Below are 23,641 nucleotides of genomic sequence, written 5' to 3'. Positions count from 1 at the left end.
GGATCTCTTTGTGCAGCCCTTTGAGACACTCGTGATTTAGGGCTAAAAAAGTAAACGTTGATTGATTGATTCATAAAAACGAGACCGTTTAGCCACACACTATTTATTAGAGGTTTATGTCAGTGGCGTGTAGACTTTTTTTGAAGCAGTGTAACATTTCATCTGGTCTGGTTTTATTATTTATGTATGGAAAGTCTGGAATCTATACCAAAATGTATGTTGATTCTTTTCGGTACTTTTTGATACTTTTCTAAATAAAGGGCACCTCAAAAAAATGCATTACTGGCTTTATTTTAACACAAAATCTTAGGGTACATTAAACATATGTTTATTATGCAAGTTTGTCCTTAAATAAAATAGTGAACATACTAGACAACTTGCCTTTTAGTAGTAAGTAAACAAACAAAGGCTCCTAATTTAATCTGCTGACATATGCAGTAACATATTGTGTCTATTAAATTCTATTTTTTTGTCAAAATTATTAAGGACAAGTGGTAGAAAATTAATTATTAATCTACTTGTTCATTTACTGTCAATGTCTGCTTGCTTTATATCTTAACATGTTCTATCTACACTTCTGTTAAAATGTAATAATCACTTATTCTTCTCTTCTTTGATACTTTACATTAGTTTTTGGGTGATACCAAAAATTTGGGAATCAATCCGATACCAAGTAGTTACAGGATCATACATTGGTCATATTCAAAGTCCTCATGTGTCCAGGGACATATTTCCTGACTTTATAAATATAATATGAAATAAAAAAACTAAAGAAGATTTTGTGATGATAAATATCGATGTAATCATAGTATCGACGAGATACATTCCTGTACTTGGTTGCTTGCTTATGGTTGTCCATCGATTCGATGATGACCATCTTCTTTTATTTGTGAGTCTGCTGATGTTTGAACAGTCCGGTTCCTGGATCCACAGATACGGTTACAGACCGGGCATGTGAAGGAAGTGCTGGGGGGAGCAGGGGTGGCTCGGCAAGCATGCCTCTTCGCACGCTTTGCTGCACGGTGTTGTGTGCGCTGTTCCTCTATATAATCCACTCCCTGTGAGGAGTGGGAGCGCCAGAGGTCTCGGCAGGAAGCAAGTTCCTCCAGTGAAGAGGGGTTGATCTGGCATCTCTTCATTGTGGTCTTCATTTGGTCTTTGAACCGCTTCTTCTGCCCACCAGCACTGCGTTGGCCTAGGTGCAACTGACCATAGAGGATTTTGCGTGGGAGTCTATGGCTGGGCATTCGGATGACATGCCCCAACCACCTGAGTTGATGTCGGGTCATGATGGACTCCACACTGCAGCTGCCTGTGGAGTTTGAGGTTGCTGTTCTGAAAAACCCTTCTCCTTAGACGACCAAAAGATGCTGATGCTTGCTTGAGGCGGTTCTGGATCTCGTCATCCATTGAGCAGGTGTCAGACATTATGCTCCCCAGGTATTTAAAGGTGGGCACCGTGAGCAGCTGTTGCCCTGCTGCTGTGAGGGTTATTGTGGGGCTTTGTGGGAGGTCAGCACTAGACTGACAGAGTACCTCTGTCTTCTGGGTGTTGATCGTCAGTCCCATTCTGGTATATGCAGTTACAACTGCCGAGAGGATGTTTTGCAGAGCCTGTGGTGTATGGGCAACCAGGGCACAGTCATCGGCGTATTGCAGCTATATGATGGTCTCTGAGGTCCGCTTGGTAGTTGCCTGTAGCCTCCTGATGTTAAACAGGTTACCATCAAGCCTGAAGTCTATGGTAACTCCAGCCTGCTCCTCCATCCCCCTACGTAGCAGTGTTGTGACACAGACGAGGAAGATATTGAAGAGAACTGGAGCCAGCACACAGCCCTCCCTCACTCCGGTTTTCACACCAAAGGGATCTGAGCGGTGTCTTCCCACTACCACTCGGGCCATCATCCCAGAATGGAACTGTGCAAGGATAGTGAGAAACTTGGGTGGACACCCAAATCTCTTCAGGACTTGCCACAGTAGGTCCCTGTTTACTGTGTCAAATGCCTTTGAAAGGTCGACAAAGGCAATGAACAAGTCCTTGTGCTGCACCCGGCATTTCTCTTGGAGCTGACGTGTCACAAAGATCATGTGAACTCTCCCCCTGTCCTTCCGAAAACCACACTGCGACTCTGGGGTGACCCGTTCTGATATTGCGGGGATGAGTCTGCGGAGCATGACCTTGGCAAGGACCTTTCCAGCAATGGCCAACAGAGAGATACCCCTACTATTGGAGCAGATGGATTTGTCTCCTTTGTTCTTGTAGATGGTCACAATGTTGGCATCTTTCCACTGTTGCGGGACACACTCTCGTCTCCACACCTCTGAAATGTAGAGATGCAGTGTCCGTGTACAGAGGTAGCCTCCTTCCTTGTCAGGTCCAGGGGATTTATTGTTTTTCAGGGTTTTGACTGCATGCAGGATTTCTTTGAAGGTTGGGGGGAGGTCGAGATCTGGCAAGCTAGGATGTTCAGGGAGCTCTGCAAGGACAGTTGGGTCCACTGGGGTAGGCTGGTTGAGCACGGTGTTAAAATGCTCAGCCCACCGCTCCACTATCATAGCCTGATCCTTGATTAAAGATGTTCCATCAGCAGATCTAACAGGTGCCAGGGAGCAGTTTCTGGGGCCGTAGATGGTTTTCACTGCATCAACGAAACTGTGCATATCATTTCTATCAGCGTGAGACTGGATTTCATTGGCCTTTGAGATCCACCAATCATCTTTCAGTTTTCTGAGAGTTGTTTGGGCCTCAGAACGAAGGGCTTGCCATTGCCTTTTATGGAATTGGGATTGTGGGTTGTTCAGGGTGGCTCTGTGTGCCTTGTGCATTCTCTACAGGAGGGTGGAGATCTCTCCAGCATTCTGGTCGAACCAGTCCTGGTGTTTCTTAGCTTTGAAACCAATGACTTGGGCTGCAGTGTCAAAGAGGATGGTGGATAGGGAGGTCCACTTCTCATCCATCCCAGACTCTGGGGTGATCAGCGGCTCAATGTCTGCCAGCTTCTCAGCTAGGGAGCGACGGAAGTTGTCACGGGTGTCGCTGCTGGAGAGTCTGGCACAGTTGAGTGTTTTCCTCTTAGGTGCACCGTGACGTGTTAGGGGCCGAACATCCTTTCTGACCTTTGTCAGAATCATGCGGTGGTCGGTCCAGCAGTCTGCCCCTCGCATAGCTCTTGTAATGAGCACGTCCTTGAGGTCAGCCCTCTTCACGAACGCAAAGTCGATCAGGTGCCAGTGTTTGGACCTGGGATGCATCCAGGATGCCTTATATTTGTTCTTTTGTTGGAAGATGGTGTTTGTGATGGTAAGATTGTGTTCCGCACAGAGACTAAGGAGTCTCCTGCCACTGGGGTTGACTTTTCCAATGCCGTGGGCGCCTGTCACACCATTCCAGTTTTGCGTGTTCTTTCCGACTCTTGCATTGAAATCACCAAGCAGCATGGTTTTGTCACTCCTGACTGAAGATGTCATCGAGTGCCTGGTAGAAGCAATCCTTCTCTTCATTATTGGATGGCAGAGTTGGTGCATAGGCACTTACCAAAGTGACATGTCTGGATTTTGCAAGGGAGATGCGAAGAGTCATGAGCCTTTCACTTACACCCACTGGTGATTCTGTGAGCTTGAGCAGAAGGCTGTTCTTGATTGCAAAACCAACTCCGTGAAGGTGTTGTCCGCCCATGGGGTATCCTTTCCAAAATAATGTATAACCCTCTCCTACTTCATTGAGTGAGCCTTCCTCGAGGAATCGGGTCTCACTGAGTGCTGCCACATCCACATTGTAGGGCTTTAACTCGCTGGCAACAAGTGCTGTTCTGCGCTGTGGTCTGTCCGGACTGGCATCCAGGAGTGTCCTTATGTTCCATGCTGCAATTCTAAATGGTATAATCTTTGTATTTCGACCGCGTAATGGAATGTCCCGACAGGTGCGGTTTCCTGCCCGGGTACTGTGTTGAGTGGGCAATCTTTAGGCCACTATTTTCTAGGCCTTTCCCCAATTGGGGTGAGCAGTGCGGTCCCTAAATAGGGGCTGCTCAGACGCACAGGAGTCTGCCGGAAACAGCAACCACTCAATCCCAGCTGCTAACGACCGTTGTCCTGTGCCGCTGACGTGCAGAGTTCCAGCTAAGAGCTTCCAGCTCATTCAAACCTGCCCCCGTTACTGGACGCTCCATCGCCGTCAGACTTTTGGGGTCGGAGACTCAGGTAAAGAAGATACCTGCGCAATGATGGTTTTTAGAGCGGCATGAAGGGTGCGCTTTTCCCAACGCCACTACCTTGATTGTAAGAAGATCGTTCCAGTGGCAAGGGAGACCCTAGACGACCGGCATCTTCTTACAGCTGCAGGAAGCTGCCGGAATCCAGGTTTTTGGGAAACCTCCTCAAAGCTTGCCGCCACCAGCTTGCTTTTCTGTCGGGGTGTGCTCCCTTAGCCTTCATCCACTTTTACAGCCATTGTGGTGCTTCTCGCTGCTACCATCTTCTGCCTGCTCCACCGTTGAGGTCTTCGGGATCACTCTTAGTCTGGCCTCTACCCTTCGACCTGTTCGACTTGGGTAACCCTGCCAGGAGTACAAGACTCCAGCCGACATAGCTCTAGGGTTCATGGAGACATGCAAAGTGCCCCACCACGATAAGGTGGTGATCCTTTGTTTACATTGTGACTCTGGTGAGCTATTGTATCTTCCTACAGTGTGTAGTAAAGCATGTTTAGCTATTCCTCATCCTGCAGTGATGATAATACTTGTAAGAAACTTACTTTATTTGTCGCCATGGAGACGACGATTAGTGATTTAGAAGCAGCTAAAATATTGTCGACTGCAGAATGGGCTTTAGCTGCTAGCTAGCTTGCAATGTCTTAAAGCACCTCTTCCTCGGGGTGTTACAGTTATAACTTTACCTTTATTGTTAGTTTTAGACCAAAATGCGTCCATTCTCCTTTCTCTGTTTACACACTGTGTCTGCTTGTAAGTGCTGTGTGTGTGTGCGCTGCCGAACATGCTCCTCTACCCGTAAACCAGCAATGACACAGCATGACAACAGGGGACAAGGGGGGACCGGTACTTTTTCGAGGCGGTATCGTACCAAATATGATTCATTAGTATCGCGGTACTATACTAATACTGGTATACAATACAACCCGAGAAAGTCATTTACAGTATGATGTGCAGGACTTCTTATTTAGATGTTATTGGATCAGTTCACTGTCATTTTCATGTAACACATGTTGTATTTGTTTTGTTCATACCACGGGTGTCAAACTCATTTTAGATGGGGGGCCACATGGAGAAAAGTCTACTCCCAAGTGGGCCGGACTGGTAAAATCACGGCACAATAACTTAAAAACAGAGACAACTTCAGATTTCACAACAAAATTAGGCATAATAATGTGTTAATTACACAACTGTATATATCGGTATCGGTTGATATCGGAATGGGTAATTAAGAGTTGGACAATATCGGAATATCGGATATCGGCAAAAAAGCCATTATCGGACATCTCTAGTCGTTATTTATACTTTCTGAATAAATTATTTGATCATGTTCATCAGTCCACTCATTGGTGTTTATTATCAATCTATCAAGATAATAAAATATCAACATCAAATTACAGGATGTTATTTATGTAGTCTGCTAATTTTCCTCGACTGCTGCATTAACATTGTGTTTTTGTTTTTTTCCCATATGTAGCATCATCTACAACAGGGGTCGGCAACCTTTACCACTCAAAGAGCCATTTTGACCCCTTTCACTAAATAAAAAAAACAATGGGACCCACAAAAATCATTTGGAATTTTAAATGAAATAACACTGCAAACAGAGTTTTTTTTTGCTTTGTGTTATGTATAAACCAGAGGTCTCAGACACGCGGCCCGCACCTTAATATGAAAATGTAACGTTAGTGCGACCTGCAAGATTTATATGAATGCCGCTTGACGGCATCACACTAGCCAACCCTCCTAATTCTCCCGGGAGACTGTTGAATTTCAGAGCATCTATTCTCGTGAATGTCGGCTGGTTTTCACCCTGACAACAATAATAAGGGCATGCTATGATGGTGGTATCTTTAATGGCCCCTACAACCTGTGCTAACAGCTTACCGGCCCAGTCGCATGTTGATGTGTCTGCAGTGCATACTTGTTCAACAGCCATCCAGGTCACACCGACGGTACCCGTTTAAACAACTTTAACACTCTTACTAATATGCGCCACACTGTGAACCCACACCAAAGAAGAATGACATCCGGAGAACATCTGCAGTGTAACACAACATGAACACAACCAAACAAATACCCAGAATACTATGCATCACTGACTGTTCCGGGTAGATTATACACCCCCCCCAACCCCGCCTACCTCAACCGACGCACAGGGGGGGGGGGGGACATAATCCATACTTGCCAACCCTCTCCGATTTTCCGGGAGGCCCCCGAAATTCAGCGCCTCTCCCGAAAACCTCCCAGGACAAATTCAGGCGGAGCTGGAAGCCACGCCCCCTCCGCGTCGACAGCCTGTTTTCACGTCCACTTTCCCACACTATAAAGATCGTGTCTGTCCAATGATGTTATAACTGCAGAATGATGGAGGGCGAGTTCTTGGTTTCTTATGTGGGTTTATTGTTAGGCAGTTTCATTAACGTCCTCCTAGCGCGGTAATAACACACCACAACAGCAGTCACGTTTTCGTCTACCGTAAAGCTGTTCGTCTGCCGTAAAGCAATGTTGTGACACTCTTAAACAGGCAATACTGCAATCTACTGTACATAGAATAGAATGTAGAATAGAATGTACTTTATTGATCCTTGGGAGAAATTCAGCTCCACAGTTCACTCACAATAAACAATTATAATAAAAAATAATATATATAATATATTACATATATGATATATGAAAAATATACATTTATTCTACATATATTCTACATTCTAGGAGCTTTGCTAGACTTCTTCTCTCTGACACCACCGAAAGGATCACCACTGCCAGCTTCAGAGTTTCACACAGTTTTATTTTCCTTTTCCACACAACAGTTCGGCTTCTGCTTTTCAGCTCCCACACAACAGTTCTCGTCCTGCTGTGCAGCTCTCTGCCTCCTTCCTCCCTCATGGTCTCCAGGGCTGCCAAATAAAGGAACTGGTGATTAGATAACTCATTCCAGCTGAGGTATCCACTCACCTGTTGCCGCTTCGTGGCCGGCCCCTGCACATACCCCACCCGCAGGGAACGCATGCGTCACGCCCCTCTCCACATCAAGTATTTTTTATATATTTATGTATGTGTATATATATATATATATATATATATATATAAAATAGTTGACTCTTAACCACACCCCGCCCCCCAACCACGCCCCCCACCTCCCGAAATTGGAGGTCTCAAGGTTGGTAAGTATGGTATAATCTACCCGGAAGAGTCAGTGGTGCATAAGATTCTGGGTATTAGTTCTGTTGTGTTCATGTTGTGTTACAGTGCGGCTGTTCTCCCGAAATGTGTTTGTCATTTTTGTTTGGTGTGGGTTCACAGTGTGGCGCATATTAGTAAGAGTGTTAAAGTTATTTATACCACAACCATCAGTGTAACCTGTGTGGCTGTTGACCAAGTATGCCTTGCAGTCGATGATGTGTGCTATCAGGGGTCACATGCTACATGTGACCTGCCGGCACGCAGATAGCATGGCGTGAAGGCGGGCGCGACGAAATGTTTTAAAGATCGTTAAAAGCATTGTCACCATGACACACCTTCAAAACAATTATGCGGGTGTAAACCGGAGAATGTTAGCCCAGGGATATTTCTGGGAAAGGTACTGCAATCCGGACAACCTCCGGGAAAAATTTTGAGAGTCGGCAAGTACACAGCTTAGCCACATCAGAGTGATCAAAGAACCAGCATGCGAGAGCGGGTTGCCGACCCCTGATCTACAAAGATACACAGAATTTTTATTGTGACATCTAGTGGACGCATTCAGAACAGCCGTTTCTTTCATTAAAACATTTCGGCTCATTTTTATGTTTAGCAAACTCATTCCGCGGGCCGGATAAAACCTATTCATGGGCCTAATCTGGCCCGCGGGCAGTACGTTTGACACCCTTGGTTTATACAGTTTATACTTTGGTTATTTCCGGTTGTTTCCGTGTGCCCAAATAGGATCGGCCGGATAAGAGGAAAAAAAACAAGAGAGCGGGAGACTTGTGAAGACAACAAAACTATTCTAAACTCAACTGTAACTGGCATTACTTTGCTAGCGTGACAAATGAGGCTGATGGTTCTGTAATTTTGGCACTGCCTTGAATTCTCTTTCTTAGGGAGGGGGGTCAATTTTTGGGGCCACTGCTTTGTTTCCCAAAATCTTTTGGCAGAAGTGTGTCAGTGCTCTTATAGTGCTTTATATATATATATATATATATATATATATATATATATATATATATATATATATATATATATATATATATATATGTGTGTATTTAAAGTTAAAGTATCAATGATTGTCACACACCTACTAGGTGTGGCGAAATTTGTCCTCTGCATTTGACCCATATACTGGATACAATCATGTTCTGCTAAAATACATCAACTAATAGTTAATACGTTTCTTAACTAAATTGCCGACAAATTTAAAGTGCACATAAAAAACAGTTTCACCACTTTTGTCAGAACTTCTCTATGACTTCTTCTGTTTGTTTGAGGTTGTCAATACTGCCACAACTGGTGGAAAAGTGTATTACAATTGAGTACCATACAAAACACAGCCGGGAAACATGTGTTTTTGCACTCTATGCTTGAGACAGGGTGTTTTAAACTAAGTATAATCATATGATGTTGGACATGGGCATTCATTTTTTGAAGTGGTATTAAAAATGGCATTAATTAATAGACAGAAACATTATATTTGCTGGTACTTGTAGAAACCCTGCTGCTGCCCGTCAACAAAAAGTTCCACCTCCTCTCTGTAGTGCTTCTCCTTGTCGTCATGTATGAGACCCACCACTGTTGTGTCTTCCACATACCTAACCAAGTGGTTTGTGTTGTACTGAGCACAACAGTCATGGGTCATCAGGATGTAACAAGTAAGGGGCTGAGCACACAGCCCTGTGGAGAGGCTGTGCTCAGCATAATGCTGTCTGATCTGTTATTGCCTCTCCGTACAAATAATTAAAAAGTCCTTTATTTAGTTTTGCAGGGGTGTTTCAGTCCTAGTGAGTCCATTTTGTTGATCAGGAGCTGTGGGATTATGGTATTGTAGTCCAAACTGAAATCCACAAACAGCATCTGGACCAATGTGGTCATTTTTTTCCCCCAGGTGTTGCGGGGACAGGTGTACTGCGGTGGTTATGGCATCCCTTACCACCACCTCGTGTGAACATGGAGTGAGTGAATGCTGGATTCTCACTTCTCTGTCAAGCGCTTTGAGTAAAAGCGCTGCATAAATCTAATCCATTATTAGTCTTATTATTATTATCCTTGGTGAAACACTTGGATATGCAAAGTGAAGGGGGGTTGGGTAGAGGTGATGTGACCTTTGACCAGCCTGTCAAAGCACTTCATGGTTAGATTATGAATTAGGAACGCCTTGATCAATGCTGATTAGTTCTTAGAAGGACTTTTCAAATTGGCCCCCCTCAAATTTCCTAGCCTGTTTCTTTTACTCACTGTACCACTTTTGAAGTCATTTTAGAGGCTGGGACAAAAGGAAGTCTTTCTTGTGTTTTTATTAACTACACACTTTTAACACAACACACAAAAGAACTCATTAACACGTTAACAGTGTCAGTCCAAAACTATTTCTATTCTCTCTTAATTGTATTGACTTATTGACCCAACAGATGTCCAGCAGCCCCCTCACATAAAAAAGGAAGAGGAGGATCCGCTCGTCCGCCCCGGCTTTTCAGCTTTGTGCGTCGTCTTCTTCCTTGCGCTCTCAGTCTCTCGCGATCAGCGTCAGATTCCCTCAAGCTCCTTCACTTCTCTTCGCCTCTTCCCCTCACGACCACAGCTGCCGCCCTTTGACACAATGCGACAGGATTGTTTAATCGTGCCCAGCTGGGCGATCTACTCACCTGATAATATTTGCGACGTCAATCTTGGCGCGTTCCGCCTTGCTGCTTGCTCGCCGTCTAAGCCTCCTCGCTGCCATCTTGCAACGGGTGTGCCCTGCCTCGCTGTCGGACTGCCGGCTCCGCCTCTCCACAGTTTGCTTGGGCATTTTGCAGGTGTGGCACCAAACTGAGATGTTGACATGCAGATTTCCAAGCACTCCTCATTATTTTAAATTGATGCTACACATTAGCAGTGCTGCTACTTTTTGGAGCAACGCGTTTGCCGCATACTTGACATATTATGGTTGTCTGTTCAACATCTTCCTGCTTGAAGCCAAACCACCGCCAGACGATGGACTCCCTGCTGTTTTTCTTTGGAATTAAATTTTCCTTCATTTGTTACCAGATTAGCACCTTCTTTCTCACGTATTACCACTCGCACCACACCGTTAGCACCACAGCTAACGTTATAATGCCGCTACCTGTCTGCTCTGCGAGGGCGTATGACGTTGCACACGCGACAGTATGTGACGTATGTGAGAAGGTGCGCTTGTTTTATGTCTCTGTGAGAAGGAGAGACAAGGAGTGAGAAGAGGATGTAGTGTAATGCCCGCGGCTAAAAGCAACTGCGTGAGAATCTATACTCCAATACTAACAATATAGTCATTTTCTATAGCGCACAGAGACAAACCCACGATATATGGAGTATATTCCATACATTGCCCAGCCCTAATTCTAACTCATAAATATAAATAAAAGTCCACTTGCAATGGAGCCAATGGGAGGTCCTCTATAACCATCCAAAAAAGGCCAACCAAGTATTAGTTGAGTTGAGTTTGAGTTTATTTGGAACATGCAAGCATCCAACATGTTACTTCACAATTTCCAGTTTGTCTTTTCAACATGTTGGAAAAGGAGTAGGAATAAGCAGAGCTTATTAAAGGGGAACATTATCAGTAGACCTATGTAAGCGTCAATATATACCTTGATGGTGCAGAAAAAAGACCATATATTTTTTTAACCGATTTCCGAACTCTAAATGGGTGAATTTTGGCGAATTAAACGCCTTTCTGTTCATCGCTCTGGAGGCGATGACATCAGAATGTGACGTCGCCGAGGTAACACAGCCGCCATTTTCATTTTCAACACATTGTAAACTTTGGGTCTCAGCTCTGTTATTTTCCGTTTTTTCGACTATTTTTTGGAACCTTGGAGACATCATGCCTCGTCGGTGTGTTGTCGGAGGGTGTAACAACACTAACAGGGAGGGATTCAAGTTGCACCACTGGCCCGAAGATGCGATAGTGTCTGCCGCCAGACCCCCATTGAATGTGCCAGAGTGTCTGCACATTTTACCGGCGATAACAGACATGGCACAGAGATGTATGGATAACCTGCAGATGCATTTGAAACGATAAAGTCAACTAAATCACAAAGGGGAGTTTTGTTGATGTTGACTTATGTGCTAATCAGACATATTTGGTCGCGGCGTGACTGCCAGCTAATCGATGCTAACATGCTACGCTAATCAACGCTAACATGCTATTTACCGGCGGTGCGAAGACAGACATGGCACAGAGATGTATAGATAACCTGCAGATGCATTTGCAATGATAGTCAACGAAATCACAAAGGTGAGTTTTGTTGATGTTGACTGCCAGCTAATCGATGCTAACATGCTACGCTAATCAACGCTAACATGCTATTTACCAGGGGTGCTAAAGCAGACATGGCACAGAGATGTATGGATAACCTGGAGAGACATTTGCAACTATATCAAGTTTCCTTCCACCCACATTTAATGCGAAAAAATCACTTGCCAATCGACGGATTTAAGTTGCTCCAGCGTCACAAGATGCGAAAGTCCTGAGCGTTTGGTCCGCACATTTTACCGGCGATGCTAACGCAGGTATTCGGCCATGCTATGGCTATGAATAGCGTCAATAGCTATTCGCTCAATAGCTCCAGTTTCTTCTTCAATACTTTCATACTCCAACCATCCGTTTCAATACATGCGTAATCTGTTGAATCGCTTGAGCCGCTGAAATCTGAGTGTGAATCCGAGCTAATGTCGCTATATCTTGCTGTGCTATTCCCATTGTTTGTTTACATTGGCAGCACTGTATGACGTCACAGGGAAATGGATAGTCGCATCGCAAATAGCGAAAATCAAGAACTTTAAAGCTTTTTTTAGGGATATTCCGAGACCGGTAAAATTTTGGAAAAAAAACTTCCAAAAATACAACAAGCCACTGGGAACTGATTTTTATTGTTTTTAACCCTTTTGAAATTGTGATAATGTTCCCCTTTAAATCCTACCCCTTTTCTTTTACATAACAGTTGCTAAAACTGTTGTTCACTTCTATTTCTCAATTTATTGACAATAGTGAAGTGAAGTGAATTATATTTATATAGCACTTTTCTCTAGTGACTCAAAGCGCTTTACATAGTGAAACCCAATATCTAAGTTACATTTAAAGCAGTGTGGGTGGCACTGGGAGCAGGTGGGTAAAGTGTCTTGCCCAAGGACACAACGGCAGTGACTAGGATGGCGGAAGCGGGAATCGAACCTGCAACCCTCAAGTTGCTGGCACGGCTGCTCTACCAACCGAGCTATACTCCATAAGTAATCACAATAAAAATAAATAAATAATTCTCAGTGAAGTAAGTTCCATTTCATATGGTGAGATGAGTAAGAACATCTAGAAAATGAATGGATGGATGAAATACATTCAGAATGTTTATTATCATGGTTCTTTTTCTTTCTACTTTGTAAACACTTTAGGTTTGAAGAGTTTCTTGAAGTGGATGATATTAGTACATTGTTTGATTGCTTTGCTTAATCCATTCCATCATTTAATTCCACATCCTGATATACTGAAGGTCTTAAGTGTTGTACGTGCATACAAATGTTTGAAATTACATTTTTCTCTAAGATTATTTTCCTCCTCTTTTTTTTGAGAATATTTTTTGTACATTCTTGGCTAGCAAGTTATAGTTTGGTTTGTGTATAATTTTAGCTGTTTGCAAATTCACTATGTCGTGGAATTTCAGTATTTTCGATTCAATGATTAAAGTGTTTGAATGTTCTCTATATCCAACATGATGTATTATTCTAACTGATCTTTTTTGTAACACAGTTAATGAATGAAGTGTACTTTTGCAGTTATTTCCCCATTTTTCTGCACAATAACTCAGATATGGTAACACTAGTGAGCAGTAGAGAATATGAAGTGATTTTTGGGCCAGAACATGTTTTGCTTTATTCATTATTGACGTGTTTCTTGCTGCTTTATGTTGTATATTTTTTATATGAGATTTCCAGTTCATTTTATCATCAATCATTATAATTTTTATCATTTTAATTTCTATTCCGTCTATTTGTAATTGTGTTTGACATTTCTTTTCTACTGTTACCAAATAGCATTATTTTAGTTTTACCGAGATTCAAAGAGAGTCTGTTTTTGTCAAACCATCTTTTCAATTAAATTTCTTCTGTTATTATTTGTATTATCTTCTGTGTGTTCTCTCCTGAACAAAACACTGTTGTATCATCCGCAAATAATACTAACTTTCAATATTTTATAACTTTACAAATGTCATTTTCTATAAAGATTGAATAATGTTGGTCCTAGTATTGATCCCTGAGGTACACCACAGGATATATTTAGTGTTGTAGAAGTGTGTTCGCCTAGCTTCACGTATTGTTTCCTGTTGGTTAAATAACTTCTAATCCAGTTTAAGACCAGCCCTCTGGTGCCATATCGTTCTAGTTTTTTGATGAACATATTGTAATTAATTGTGTGAAATGCTTAAGTTGGATCCATAAACACTGCTGCCGCATATTTTTTTTTTTACTATCTATTGCATTGGTCATTTCTTCTGTCATTTCTATTACAGCCATCGTAGTTGAAATATTAGCTCTGTATACATATGGGTTCTCATCTAATATTCTATGTTGGTTTGTGGAACTCTCTAATCTGTTATTGGACAGTTTTTCCATGATTTTAGAAAATATTGGAAGTAAAGAAACAGGTCTATAATTTGTAAATTGGTGTTTGTCTCCAGTCTGATGAATTGGTGCAATTTTAGCTATTTTCATTTTGTTTGGGAATTTACCTGTTTGAGATGATGGGTATTTTTACGCTGCTTTTGCAGTGTAGCGTGTAGTGTAGCTTGCTACAATTCTCTGAGGATAGCTTAGCTACATTTAATGGAGAGTAACTTATAGCCTAGCTTACTACATTTTCCAGGTAGTTTGCCCATCACTGTCTATTTGGCCTGGATTAGATAGTACTTTTTTTATTCCGTCAGGAGAGTTCCTTCAGGAAAATTAAAATTTTCAGCACAATCCCATTCAAGATTAGACAAACATTAAAGGGAGACAGAACAGGATCGTTGACGGGTCTGCCGGCTTCCAGCGCCCCTTACAAAAAAGATGAGATACAGGTAAACAAGGGCGGGGAATGGGAGAAAAAAATAGAAGATTAAAATAAGATAAAATAAAAATCGGTCTTAGCCTGGGCCCTGGAAAGGGGGTGCAGACTGAGGCCAAGGGAAAAAACAACAACTCATAGCCATAGTACACATCCCTCTTACATGTGTGTAAGAGGGAAACATCAAACATCAAAGAACACAGAGGACATTAAAGACATTAAAGCAGCAGATCCAACCAGACACTTCTACATACATACATGAATAAAAAGTTAAAGAAACATATACACTTTGGTGGCCTCTGCGGTGTTCCACACCATCGTCCGCTGGGGTGGAGGGAGCATGGCCAGAGACAGAAGCAGACCCAATAAAGCAACCAAGACAGCCGACTCCACTCTCGACCAGTGTCCAGTCCGCATGGATGAGCGAGGATACGTCCAAGGTGACTGAGGTGTCCGACACCTGCTCACCCAGCCAAGACACCGCGAGGCCTCTCCGTCCCGGCGCTCAGTGCTAGCTCCGCAGTCCTGTCCCCTCATCCGCATCTCCTCCAGTCCCTCCAAACAGACTCCGGTGTGGCAAAGACCCTGCAACTGGTCTCCATGGCCAAAAGGCACCCGGGAGGCAGATCAGAAGTCCACAAAAAAAGCACCACAGAGGTCACGAAAGTGCCACCCCTTGTCACACAGTCCCGAAGGGTCCTGGACCAAAAAGCAAAAAAAAATATAATAACACATGAAAACAAGAGGGAAACACAAAAGGATGACACAAGAGCACAGAGATCCTGCCTATAGCAGCAGCCACTACAGCAGCGCCATCTTGGAAAAAAAAAAAAAAAAAAGCTCACATGTGAATAGTTTGAATACTGCAAACTTCAATAGAGTAACACCTCATTTGTGTTTTATGTTCTGCAGACGTCCAGCAGGTGTCAGCAGAGAGTCATGAAGAGATTCCCTCCAAACAGCAGGAGTGGAGCTCCAGTGTGGGACAGAAGGAGCTACAGGCCCCCTCCCACATTAAAGAGGAAGAGGAGGAACTGTGGGAGCAGCTTCAAAGGTTGGTGAAGGATAATGATGAATATGAAGCTCAGTCCTTACAGCTTCATCACAGTCAAAGTGAGGAGAACAGAGGGGCGGAGCTTGTAAGTCAACACATCACAGAAGCTGATGGAGAGCATTGTGAAGATATAAAGTCGGAACCAGACAGCATCTTTGCTCCACTGTCAGACATGGACCACATGATGTCACACTCTTCTGATCACAGTGACCACATCCAAGAACCTTTGGAGAGTAAAAATGACTCTAAAGGTGATACGAGACATCACACTAACAACAAACACTTGGACTGCTCTGAATGTGGGAAATCATTTAGACTGAAGACTGATTTTACAAGACACACGAGAATACATACTGGAGAGAAACCTTTTACTTGCTCTGTTTGTAAAAAAAGTTTCTCCACAAAGCAACACATGACCACACACATGAGAACACACACTGGAGAGAAACTTTTTACTTGCTCTGTTTGTAAGAAGAGTTTCTCCATTAAGCCTGCCATGACCAGACACATGAGAACGCACACTGGAGAGAAACCGTTTACTTGCTCTGTTTGTAAGAAGAGTTTCTTCAGAAAGTATAACATGTCCTCACACATGAGAACACATACTGGAGAGAAACTTTTGTCTTGCTCTGTCTGTAAGAAGAGTTTCTCCACAACGCAACATATGATCACACACATGAGAACACATACTGGAGAGAAACCTTTTACTTGCTCTGTTTGTAAGAAGTGTTTCTCCAGAAAGCAATACATGACACCACACATGAGAACACACACTGGAGAGAAACCTTTTACTTGCTCTGTTTGTAAGAAGAGTTTCTCCACAAAGTCTAACATGTCCTCACACATGAGAACACATACTGGAGGGAAACCTTTTACTTGCTCTGTTTGTAAGAAGCATTTCTCCACAAATCTTGTCATGACCAGACACATGAGAACACACACTGGAGAGAAACCATTTAGTTGCACTGTGTGTGATAAGATGTTCTGGCATAAGTATCAGGTCAGTAAACACAAGTGTGTAACAGTCATGGAAGCTGCAGGGATTTAAAAACACTTAGTGATTGTGCTAAATGTACTTTAAAAACACAGCATGTTTAATATGAATGTATATTTGATGTTGTATGTAGTGCCTCTCATCTTCTACTGTTAAATTTAAAGGCCTACTGAAAGCCACTACTACCGACCACGCAGTCTGATAGTTTATATATCAATGATGAAATATTAACATTGCAACACATGCCAATACGACCTTTTTAGTTTACTAAATTGCAATTTTAAAGGAGAACATTATCACCAGACATATGTAAGAGTCAATATATACCTTGATATTGCAGAAAAAAGCCCATATGTTTTTTTAACGGATTTCCGAACTCTAAAATGGTGAATTTGGCGATTTAAACGCCTTTCAATTGTTCGCTGTCGGAGCAATGACCTTTCACCTGTGACGTTACAACGGGAAGCAATCCACTATTTTCTCAAACACATTACACACACAAGTCAAATCAGCTCTGTTATTTTTTTTTTTTTTTACTACTGTTTTCCGTCCCTTGGAGACATCATGCCTCGTCGGTGTGTTGTTGGAGGGTGTAACAACATGATCAGGGACGGATTCAAGTTGACTTACGTGGCGTGTGCATCGATTAGCATGGCATGCTAATCGATGCTAACATGCTATTTAGGCTAGCTGTATGTACATATTGCATCGTTATGCCTCATTTGTAACTATATTTGCATCCAGCCTTTCCCTCCACCCACATTGAATGTCAAACAAACACATACCAATCGACGGATTCAAGTACACCAAAGGTCAAAAGATGCGAAAGTCCCTTGTTTGTTCTGCACATTTTACCGACGACAGCTATGCTACGACAGATGGCACAGAGATGTGTGGATATCCTGCGACACTCAAAGTAGATGCATTTCCAACGATAAAGTCTACGAAATCCCAAAGGTGAGTTTTGTTGATGTTATTGACTTATGTGCTAATCAGACATATTTGGTCACGGCATGACTGCCAGCTAATTGATGCTAACATGCTATTTAGGCTAGCTGTATGTACATTTGTAGCTATATTTGCCTGCAGCCTTTCCCTCCACCCACATTTAATGCCAAACAAACACTTACCAATCGACGGATTTAAGTTGCTCCAGTGGTCAAAAGATGCAATCGTCGGTTAGAAGGTGATCGCCGAATAGCTTCAATAGCTATTCACTCAAAAGCTTCAGTTTCTTCTTCAATTTCGTTTTCGCTATCTGCCTCCACACTCCAACCATCCGTTTCAATACATGTGTAATCTGTTAAATCACCTAAATCGCTGAAATCCACGTCTGAATCCGAGCTAATGTTGCTATATCTTGCTGTTCTATCCACCATGTTTGGTTGTATTGGCATCACTATGTGACATCACAGGAAAATGGACGGTGGATTTACAGATAGCGAAAATCAGGCACTTTTAAGCCTTTTTTCGGGACATTCCATGATTGGAAAAATTTGGAAAAAAACTTAGAAAAATAAAATAAGCCACTGGGAACTGATTTTTGTTGGTTTTAACTCTTCTGAAATTGTGATAATGTTACCCTTTTATATGAATGTATATTTGATGATGTATGTAGTGCTTCTCATCTTCTACTGTTATATGTTGTCCTGGAGTTTTTAAGTTGTGTGCATGTATTGAATATCATGTATGTAGCTACTAATTTATTTGATTTTCTCATTGTCATCTTTATTTCACAAAATGTGGACTCTAGTAGATGAGCAGCATTGTTACATCATGGATGTTAACTACAGCAAAACATCAACAAAGAAGAAAAAGGCTGAAGTTAGCAACACATCACTGAACTTTAGAGTCACCGTGAGTGGAGTTGCTTGTTTTTATTGCTGCATTTGTACTTATTTCACCTCACATCTTCACTTTCAACCCTAAAGTCTTTTTCAAATATATTGTTGTATGCTTCTAAGATTGATGTTTATTATGTGTGTGTAGTCTGTGGAAAGGGTTGTTGTCCCTTGTGGATCAATTTGTTCACCTGAACAGATACAACAACATCATCATCATCATCATTATCAAAATACAGATTTAAGCACTGTATTAGAGTGCCTCTTGTAGTACTCCAACTCGCCACACTGAGAAGTGGGGGCAATCCTGAGCTAGCAGATGCATGTTGCTCTCATGTTTTATCAGCGAGGAAGACAGCATTTGTGTTTACTTTTTTGTCAGATCCAAGTGGTATTGCTCCGCTGAATAAATGAATCACTATGGCTGCCAATATGGAGGATTTTATTTACACACACACATATATATATATATATATATATATATATATATATATATATATTTAAAGGCCTACTGAAATGAGATTTTCTTATCTAAACGATGTGTCATACTTGATCATTTCGCGATATTGCCATATTTTTGCTGAAAGGATTTAGTAGAGAACATCAACGATAAAGTTTGCAACTTTTGCTTGCTAAGAGAAAAGCCTTGCCACTACCGGAAGTCGCATACGATGACGTCACATGTTGATGGCTCCTCACATCCTCACATTGATTTTAATGGGAGCCTCCAACAAAAATAGCTATTCGGACCGAGAAAATTACAATTTCCCCATTAATTTGAGCGAGGATGAAAGATTCGTGTTTGAGTATATTGATAACCAAGGACAAGAAAAAAAAAATAAGTTAAAAAAAAAATGCGATTGCATTGGGACGGATTCAGATGTTTTTAAACACATGGACTTGGATAATTCTGGGAAATCCCTTATCTTTCTATTGTGTTGCTAGTGTTTTAGTGAGTTTAACAGTACCTGATAGTCAGATGTGTGTGTTCACGGGTGTGTTGACGTCAGTGTCTCAGGGAAGTCGACGGCTGCTTTATGGGCGGCACAAGCTGACCTAAGAAGAGACTTTTTACCACAATTTTCTCACCGAAACCTGCTGGTTGACATTCGTTTGGGATCCATGTTCGCTGTGATCCATAGTAAAGTTTCACCTCTGTGAATTTTAAACAAGGAATCACCGTGTGTTTGTGTGGCTAAAGGCTAAAGCCTCCCAACTCCATCTTTCTACTTTGACTTCTGCAATATTAATTGAACAAATTGCAAAAGATTCAGCAACACAGATCTCCAAAATACTGTGTAATTATGCGATTAAAGCAGACGACTTTTAGCTGTGTGTGTGCGCAGCGCTCATATTTCCTAACAGTCTGTGACGTCAAGCGTACACGTCATCATTACGTGGCGTTTTCAGGAAAAAACTTCCGGGAAATTTAAATTGCAATTTAGTAAACTAAAGCGGCCGTATTGGCATGTGTTGCAATGTTAATATTTCATCTTTGATATATAAACTATCAGACTGCGTGGTGGCTAGTAGTGGCTTTCAGTAGGCCTTTAGGTCGGGGTCTGATCATCTAGTCATTGATATCGACACCAACATCGCCCCCTTGTGGTGGAAAATTATAACAGTCATAACTTCCTTCCACATGCTCCAATCTTCCTGTTTTGTTTTATGGTGGGTGAAGATCATCGTCATTCTACATCCTGTACGCAAATTCAAAATGACTTTTTTCATACTCAGCACATTTTCTAACATAATCTTGTTAATATGCTCAATAAGGTTCTATTCAAATGTAATACAAGTAATACGTAAGACTTTATTTGCACACTTAAGGAGATAAGTTTCCAGGTAAAAAAGATTGTTTATCAATTTATTTTCCATGAATTAATTTAGATCCAGAACACACATTGTTATATAGCCTATTATATTATAATCATTACTATAATTGAATGTAAGTTTGTGTAAAATATTTTCACACAACAAAGTGTGAATACATGTTATAAAGTGTGGGGTTGAGTTATAATTGATATAATACAATTAGGTATGGCAAATGTATTTTGTTTACTTGCCAACTATTCAAATTATATTTAATATACATATTTATATAATGTCATGTAATATGACTTCAACATTATTTTTGTTAATATAAGAGTTTATTTGCTAGCCAGTTTTGGTTCTGAGTATTTATTTTATTTTGTTATTGAACAATTAAACACACATAAACAATGTTTAGACACATTAAGGTACTTTCAATACAATATGAGTGTCAGGCCTTGACATGGATTGAGTGTGCTCCTTCGACGCAGCGGGATTACAGGACGAGCCAGGCGTGAATTCAGGTACATGTTTTTATTTAAACACTCTAATCAAAAATAATCAAACTAAGGGCGCTCACAAAGAGGAAGAAACTTGGCTAAACAGTACAAACGTGAAACAAAAACACCTGCTCAAGGGCATGAAAGAACATTTAACTATAAACTTAAACAGCACGATGGCAAGACTAAAGACATGAAACAAAAGAGTGCACTGTGGCATAAATATATAAACTTACTCGGCATGGAACTGTGGACAGGGCGTAAAGGTTTGGACAGCATGGGTAGGGTGCGTGTGAGTGTGAAGATCCCAGGACGAAGACAAGAAAAAGAGTGACTTAAATAGCTGTGACTATTAGTGAAAACAGGTGTGAGGCTGAGAACAGGGATGTGACAGGTGAAAACTAATGAGGTTGGCATGGAAACAAACAAAACCAGGAAGTGCAAAACGTGACTGATTGTCCAAAATCAAAAACATAACATGACAAAACAAAACATGATCCATAGGTGTGACAATGAGTCAATGTTTTTTCAATATTTTACTCAGCAATATAAAAAAAACATTACCATCCATCCATCCATCCATCTTCTTACGCTTATCCGAGGTCGGGTCGCGGGGGCAACAGCATAAGCAGGGAAACCCAGACTTCCCTCTCCCCAGTCACTTTGTCTAGCTCTTCCCGGGGGATCCCGAGGCGTTCCCAGGCCAGCCGGGAGACATAGTCTTCCCAACGTGTCCTGGGTCTTCCCCGAGGCCTCCTACCGGTTGGACGTGCCCTAAACACCTCCCTAGGGAGGCGTTCGGGTGGCATCCTGACCAGATGCCCGAACCACCTCATCTGGCTCCTCTCCATGTGAAGGAGCAGCGGCTTTACTTTGAGTTCCTCCCGGATGGTAGAGCTTCTCACCCTATCTCTAAGGGAGAGCCCCGCCACACCGCGGAGGAAACTCATTTCGGCCGCTTGTACCCGTGATCTTATCCTTTCGGTCATGACCCAAAGCTCATGACCATAGGTGAGGATGGGAACGTAGATCGACCGGTAAATTGAGAGCTTTGCCTTCCTGCTCAGCTCCTTCTTCACCACAACGGATCGGTACAACGTCCGCATTACTGAAGACGCCGCACCGATCCGGCTGTCGATCTCACGATCCACTCTTCCCCCACTCGTGAACAAGACTCCTAGGTACTTGAACTCCTCCACTTGGGGCAGGGTCTCCTCCCCAACCCGGAGATGGCACTCCACCCTTTTCCGGGCGAGAACCATGGACTCGGACTTGGAGGTGCTGATTCTCATTCCGGTCACTTCACACACGGCTGCAAACCGATCCAGTGAGAGCTGAAGATCCCGGTCAGATGAAGCCATCAGGACCACATCATCTGCAAAAAGCAAAGACCTAATCCTGCGGTTACCAAACAGGAACCTCTCAGCGCCTTGACTGTGCCTAGAAATTCTGTCCATAAAAGTTATGAACAGAATCGGTGACAAAGGACAGCCTTGGCGGAGTCCAACCCTCACTGGAAACGTGTCCGACTTACTGCCAGCAATACGGACCAAGCTCTGACACTGATCATACAGGGAGCGGACCGCCACAATAAGACAGTCCGGTACCCCATACTCTCTGAGCACTCCCAACAGGACTTCCCGAGGGACACGGTCGAATGCCTTCTCCAAGTCCACAAAGCACATGTAGACTGGTTGGGCAAACTCCCATGCACCCTCAAGAACCCTGCCGAGAGTATAGAGCTGGTCCACAGTTCCACGACCAGGACGAAAACCACACTGTTCCTCCTGAATCCGAGGTTGGACTATCCGGCGTAGCCTCCTCTCCAGTACACCTGAATAAACCTTACCGGGAAGGCTGAGGAGTGTGATCCCACGATAGTTGGAACACACCCTCCGGTCCCCCTTCTTAAAGAGAGGAACCACCACCCCGGTCTGCCAATCCAGAGGTACCGCCCCCGATGTCCACGTGATGCTGCAGAGTCTTGTCAACCAAGACAGCCCCACAGCATCCGGAGCCTTAAGGAACTCCGGGCGGATCTCATCCACCCCCGGGGCCTTGCCACCGAGGAGCTTTTTAACTACCTCAGCGACCTCAGCCCCAGAAATAGGAGAGTCCACCACAGATTCCCCAGGCACTGCTTCCTCATAGGAAGACGTGTTGGTGGGATTGAGGAGGTCTTCGAAGTATTCCCTCCACCGATCCACAACATCCACATTTGAGGTCAGCAGAACACCATCCGCACCATACACGGTGTTGATAGTGCACTGCTTCCCCTTCCTGAGGCGGCGGACGGTGGTCCAGAATCGCTTCGAAGCCGTCCGGAAGTCGTTTTCCATGGCTTCCCCGAACTCTTCCCATGTCCGAGTTTTTGCCTCCGCTTCCGCTGAAGCTGCACACCGCTTGGCCCGTCGGTACCTGTCCACTGCCTCCGGAGTCCTATGAGCCAAAAGGACCCGATAGGACTCCTTCTTCAGCTTGAGGGCATCCCTCACCGCTGGTGTCCACCAAGGGGTTTTAGGATTGCCGCCCCGACAGGCACCAACTACCTTGCGGCCACAGCTCCGATCTGCCCCCTCGACAATTGAGGTGCGGAACATGGTCCACTCGGACTCAATGTCCAGCACCTCCCTCGTGACATGTACAAAGTTCTTCCGGAGGTGGGAATTGAAACTTTGTCTGACAGGAGACTCTGCCAGACGTTCCCAGCAGACCCTCACAATGCGTTTGGGCCTCCCATGTCTGTCCGGCATCCTCCCCCACCATCGCAGCCAACTCACCACCAGGTGGTGATCGGTAGAAAGCTCCGCCCCTCTCTCCACCCGAGTGTCCAAAACATATTATTGTACATGTTATACTGTACAATTGAATAAATCAGAAACTGATGACATAGTGCTGTATTTTACTTCTTTGTCTTTTTTTCAACCAAAAATGCTTTGCTCTGATTTACTTGAATTAAAAATTTTTTCCCAGGGGG

At 43.1% G+C, this 23,641-nt stretch overlaps 1 protein-coding gene across 1 annotated transcript in view; it reads left to right on the top strand.

Annotated features, from left to right (window-relative positions):
- Positions 1 to 18,775, top strand: part of LOC133547312 (zinc finger protein 180-like) — a 32,402-nt gene extending 13,627 nt beyond the window's left edge. The window contains exon 5 of the mRNA XM_061893042.1: positions 15,376 to 18,775. Coding sequence (XP_061749026.1) covers positions 15,376 to 16,565 — 1,190 coding nt within the window. The 3' untranslated portion in view covers positions 16,566 to 18,775. The remainder of the gene's footprint in view (positions 1 to 15,375) is intronic.
- The last annotated feature ends 4,866 nt before the right edge of the window (positions 18,776 to 23,641 follow it).

The sequence above is a fragment of the Nerophis ophidion genome, unplaced genomic scaffold (assembly GCF_033978795.1).
Source record: "Nerophis ophidion isolate RoL-2023_Sa unplaced genomic scaffold, RoL_Noph_v1.0 HiC_scaffold_87, whole genome shotgun sequence".
In the NCBI taxonomy this organism is placed as follows: domain Eukaryota; kingdom Metazoa; phylum Chordata; class Actinopteri; order Syngnathiformes; family Syngnathidae; genus Nerophis; species Nerophis ophidion.
Note: the sequence above shows the minus strand (reverse complement) of the source record. Positions and strands in the feature narration are given on the sequence as shown.